This window comes from Orycteropus afer, unplaced genomic scaffold (genome assembly GCF_000298275.1).
Source record: "Orycteropus afer afer isolate SDZICR_OR568_19922 unplaced genomic scaffold, OryAfe1.0 scaffold00210, whole genome shotgun sequence".
Taxonomy (NCBI): Eukaryota; Metazoa; Chordata; class Mammalia; order Tubulidentata; family Orycteropodidae; genus Orycteropus; species Orycteropus afer.
In genome coordinates, this window is record NW_006921797.1 from 1257551 (window position 1) to 1263565 (window position 6015).

The 6015-nt window shown below is 37.1% G+C and overlaps 1 protein-coding gene across 1 annotated transcript in view; it reads right to left on the reverse strand.

Moving 5' to 3' along the window:
* MFN1 (mitofusin 1) overlaps window positions 1-6015 on the reverse strand; it is a 53779-nt gene that overhangs the window by 35290 nt on the left and 12474 nt on the right. The window contains exons 5-6 of the mRNA XM_042781975.1: window positions 4813-4921; window positions 3422-3529 (exon numbers count right to left, since the gene is read on the reverse strand). Of these exons, the coding sequence (XP_042637909.1) occupies window positions 3422-3529; window positions 4813-4921 (217 nt within the window). The remainder of the gene's footprint in view (window positions 1-3421; window positions 3530-4812; window positions 4922-6015) is intronic.

Genomic DNA, 6015 nt, shown 5'->3' on the forward strand with positions numbered 1-6015 from the left:
GATACTGCATGGTTTAAAATTAGGAAGGGAATGTGTCAGAGTTGTATCCTTTCACCATACTTACTCAATCTGTATGCTGAGCAAATAATCTGAGAAGGTGGACTATATGAAGAACATGGCATCAGGATTGGAGGAAGACTCATTAACAACCTGCAATATGCAGACAACACAACTTTGCTGGCTGCAAGTGAGAATGACTTGGAGCACTTATTGATGAAGATTGAAGACTACAGTCTGCAGTATGGATTACATCTCAATATAAAGAAAACAAAAATCCTCACAACTGCACCAATAAGCAGCATCACGATAGATGGAGAAAAGATTGAAGATGTCAAAGACTTCATATTAGTTCATTCTACAATCAATGCCAATGGAAGCAGCAGTCAAGACATCAAAAGACATACTGCATTGGACAAATCTGTTGCAAAAGGCCTCTTTCAAGTGCTTAAGAGCAAAGATATCTCCTGTCTAACCCAAACCATGATATTTTCAATTGCCTCATATGCATGTGAGAGCTGAACAATGAATAAGGAAAACCGAAGAAAAGTTGATACTTTTGAGTTGTGGTGTTGGCAAAGAATGCTGAAAGTACTGTGGACCGCTAAAAGAACCAACAAATCTGTTCTAGAAGAAGCACAGCTGGAATGCTCCTTGGAAGCAAGAATGGCCAGACTTTGTCTGACCTACTTTGGTCATGTTGTCAGAAAGGACCATTCTTTGCAGAAGGATGTCATGCTTGTAAAATGGAGGGTCAACGAAAGAGGGGAAGGCCCTCAATGAGATGGACTGACACAGTAGCTACAGCCATGGGCTCAGGTATAACAGGGATCGTGAGGCTGGCACAAGACTGGGCAGTGTTTCACTCTGTTGTACACAGGGTTGCTTTGAGTCAGAGATGACTCAATGGCACATAACAGTAACAACAACTCTTCCTTTGAACATTTATTTAAAAGTATGATGTACAAATATTACACCACCATTATAAAACATAAACAAATATTAGTGGTATGGGAAAAAGTTTACAATTTTGTAAAAGGATATACAATATTATACTACAAAAAAATGACGTGCACAGATTACCAGTACTGGCAAGGTAATAAGTCATGGTATTTTTACTTCTTTTTTATTCTTATTTTTCAAATTTTCTACAATGAAGTTATTATTACCTTCAAATAATAAATGGGACAATAAATTTGCTACAATGAAGCTATTTTTACTTTTACAAATAGAATAAAAATGGTATATTTTTCTTAAAAACACTGGGAATTAAGGCTGAAGAGGTTGCATTAGTTAGGGATTAAAGTTACAATGTTAGGTTTAAGATTAGCATTAGATATTAATTAAGTTTATTAGAAGCTAGTTAGTACTAGCCTTTAGCATTATAGCTATGATAAAGCTATCTCTATGTTAAGATTTAGGAAAATAAAATTAGCTAAATAGGAATGATAAACTATTCAGGAAAGAAGAATCTGTGGATGTTGGCTTTTCTAACCATGGTCTTTGTGACTCTCATGAGATGACTGGGTGGAATGATGCAAATGTGACATGCTTATGGCCCACCAAGGGGATTGGATAGCTTGCTAATAATGTAAATAATGTACATGGCACCCATGTGGGGGTGAGGCCATGCAAATAAGGTATATGGAACCCTAATGTGGGGACTGGTTAGTTTTTCCATCTCCCTAGGAGCTCCTGTTAGCATAGTGCCTAAGGCACTTGACTGCTAACCAGAAGGCTGGCGGTTCAAACCCACCAGCCACTCCTCGGAAGGAAGGTTGGGCGATCTACTTCCATAGTGATACCATCTCAGAAACCCAAGGAGGGGTCGCTATGAGTCAGGTCTGACTTGATGGCACATCACAACAACAGTGGGCTTAAAATGAGTCCCCCTACAGGCAGAAGAGGGGATTTCACTGCCATCAGGACAGAAGAGCTGGAGGTGGACTGGAGTTGTCCTTGGACCCAAGATCCCTGCACTGGACCTCCTTGGCAGAGAGAGAGCAGAGACAACCATGGCAGTGGAACCAAGAGACATGAGATACAGCAGCAGGCTGCCAGCCCACAGTATGAGAAAGCTGAGTGCTTTTGGGCAGAAGCTTGCTGGCAGAGTGGGGTGCACCCAGGTGCACCTCTTGGCAGAACTAAAAGATCTATGTAACTCTTGCCCCATCGGGACAGAGGCCAGGCCAAGAGGCCAAGGCTCAAAGAGGCTTGATGAGGACATAGCAGAGGGGAGACTGTCCTGATTAAAGAACCATATCCTGAGCACATTCCTGAACCTGAACTGTAGCCTGCTACTTCCCTAATAAAGCCCATAACCATAAGTATTATTGCCTATGAGCTCTGTGTGGCCATTGCAACAAATCATCAAATCCAACAGAGAAGTACTTAGTGCTATGGAAGGAACGACTTGTGTCAGAGCTGGTAAAAAGACTGGAGAGTGGTGGCATGTCTGGCCTCATAGGAATAAGCCTTGGGCTGCTGTTGATGACTGTCTCCCCCTCATGAGATTGGTAGAAGTAAGAGCATGCTGTCCCTGTTCCCTTTCTCCCAAAACTAAAAATGTCTCCAGACATTGCTAGATATTCCCTGGAAGTCAAAATTGACCCTCTCCCATTGAAAACCACTTGTACAGACCCAAAAGGAAAGCATACATATGTGTATCAAAGACATGTTCAATATATAGCAGCATTTCTCATAACAGTTAAAAGTAGAAAACTTACCCAAATGTCTATCATTAGCAGAATGAATAAATAAATTGTGGTATATTCACACCATGCGATACCATACAGCAACGAGAATGTACTACAACTACACATAGCATTGTGGATGAGCATCACAAGCATAATGCTGAGAGAAAGGAGATACTGTACTGATTCCATCACATAAAAAGATGAACCGAAAAAATTAAGCTTTGGTATTAGAAGTCAAAGTGATTATCCTTGGAAAATAAGCTAGAGACTGGGAAGACAAAATAAAGGGGACTTCTGGGGTGCTGGGAATGCTCTGCTTCTTGATCTGGACCTTGATACACAAATGTGAGATGTGTAAAATTAACTAAGCTAGATACTATTTGTATACCTTTCTATCTACTACAATATACTTTCAATGAAAAGTAAAAAAAAAAAAAAGGAAGTTTCAAGTTCTAAAATGCTTAGATAATACTTTCATAACACAATTTTCCTTCAAAGTAGCTTAACACTCTGCTAGTAGCTTAATACACTACCCTGCTAGTACCTTAATACACTACTCTGCTAGTAGCTTAATACACATGCTCACTCCTTCAGGTTTTCTGTATTATATTCTTTCACAGGTAAGAGAATAATTTTCTTATGATTGTTTATGCTATAACATATACTGTTTTCTCAGATAACAATGTACATGATTATATTTCAAAAGTTAAGGGAAAAAAATAACTTACATCTTCCATGTATTCTGGTTCTGATGCCGAAGCATCCCAACGATTATTCAGAATGAAGATATTAGGTTTAGAAAGCCGTTCATTTACTTTGTGAAAAAACTGCTTTTCCTACAAGACAAAAAATCCCATATGTTCACTTTTAAAAGCTATTTCATATTTACATTTATAACTGAAACCTTATTTTAACCTAAAAGTTTGAGCCATCTAGACAACAGTGATTAGCACCTATTGATAAAGGGTCCCAAAGCACTACATGAGGATTATATTTTTCAAAGACAACAGCCTATATTCTCAAAAAGTTACTGCAAATCCCTTCCAGAGTTAGGTTAAGCGAAGTAATATCAATGTAATAAGATACATGTACAACTCATTATAGAGAAACGTATGTGCCATAAATAATAAAAATAAAATGTAACAATTACTCAAAAGAATACATCACATCTAGTCAAAATGAGGAAAAGTTCCAGAGAAGGAAGTGGTAATAGAGATGGGTTTCAAAGTTTTGATGACAAGGATTTTTGAATGACCTAAGTGGGGAGGTGAACAAATTGTAGGCAAAGAATACCGTAAGTGAAGCACCAAAATCATAATGTACAGCAGAAGTTTGTTTATCCAGCACCCAAATAACAAAGTTATTCTAACACAGGTTTTAAAGATTTATCCATTTTTTCCTACCACCAGGTTATAAGGGATTGTCAGCGTTGTCATAGCAGCCTGGTCCATGTGACAGAGACTGGGCTATACGTACACCACAAAAATAGGTCTTGCTGGTAAGCCAGGTATAATGGTGCTCAGTCATTTATGTTTTAATGAGTAACAACTTTTTTAAAATGCTAAAAATTTTGGATATTAGACCTAGACTCTGTAATATAGTTTATCCAGGATAAGTCTAGCTCATGACATTCTTGATAAACAATCTTCTAAGCTTTGACAGGGGCTTAGAGAATACACAGGTAAAGCTGAAATCTAGAGTATAGCTAGAAAAGGTTGAAAAATGGTAAAGCTAGAAAAGGTGGACAAAGTAAAAATATAAAAGGCCTTCCCTCCCGGTATAGGGTAGGTTTTACTTTGAGACTTATGCAAACATCCAAACAATTCTGCTGTCCATTCCCTCAAGGATAGCATTCAGAGTCAATGTTAGTATCACAAAGTTATAAAGATTAACCAGAAGCCAGAGCCATCAAGTACCCATCAGACAGCTACTGAACACACTTTAGATTAGACACACTTTAGACCAGATTTAGCCCTTGCAGTTCCATGGAAACACAAATTCCTCATAAAAGAGGTTCTCCATAATATAGGATTTGGATTTCCCTCACTTTTCAAAAGTAAAACTGGTATCCATTCATGCAATTTCCTAGCCAAACACAGTAAATATGATTAAATCCTACCGTGTTCATTAATGTTGATTCAGAGTTTGCAACCAAAACGAAGACATCAGCATCTAAACAAAACTTATCAATCCAGCTATCCAGCTCTGTAGTGACATCTGTGCCTGGACTAAGGGAGTGAAATAAAAATTGTATTATATAATATTTTTAAAAAAGAGTATCTCGGTTAGAGTTACAGAAAACCTGGGGTTTTGTTTTAAGCATTTGTACAGTAAAGGACATGATTTCTACCAGTCATGTACATGAAGCCTAAACAAACAAAAAAAAAAAACCCAAGATCACTGCCATCGAGTCAATTCTGACTCACAGCAACCCCCCACTGGGTTTCCGCCCCATCTTTCTTCCGTGATATGAAGCCTAATAGATTTAAATTACTCTGTCACTTATAAGGATGTAGTTGCATAGGTTGAGTCCATGCTTTATATATCATTACATATTTATTCTGCTAGGAAGGAATTATAGACAAAGCCTACCCAATTGACAATTTAACAGATGTTTAAAGTATATTCATGAAAGACAAATAACCTAGTGATTTTTGATAAGTCAAATAACATGGCCAATATATTAATCTTTTAAATCTTTATGCTTTGGATGGCTCAGAGATTAAGTGCCAATAAGCACATATGAAAAAACAAAATCCTCCACTAGACATAAATTCAATGTATCATCTTTTATCTACAAAAATTGAACTGAAAGATTTGCAAGTGTCTTATCTATACTTTAGCTTTATGTATCCTATGACAAATTAGAAAAATGACTAGTTGGGGCCATGGCTGCACTCTAGCCATAAAATGAAGTTAATTAACATTAGTGTGCTTAAACCAAAAACTTTTGAGTTTACAAGGATCTCCTCTCTTATCTGAAGCATTTCTATTGACTACGTGAAACACTACTGCAATGAAAAGGAAAGTCCATCATCCAAAACAAAATGGTTTACAAAGAACACAGAAATATAAACTGAAGAAAAAAAAAAGACCACACCAACATTTTAAAAATCTCTTAAAATCTTTTTGATTACTGATACTCCTTAACAGATAGGCATAATCATTTTATTAAGTATCAGTGTAGTAAGATGATTTAAAAATCACATCATAAATATAAGCTAAGTACTAGAGGCTCAGGGAAGTTGAAAGAAAATTTCAAAGCAACCTATGTCCTCAATTCTTGAATAATAAAAAGCTACATAAACTATCCAGCAAAGTT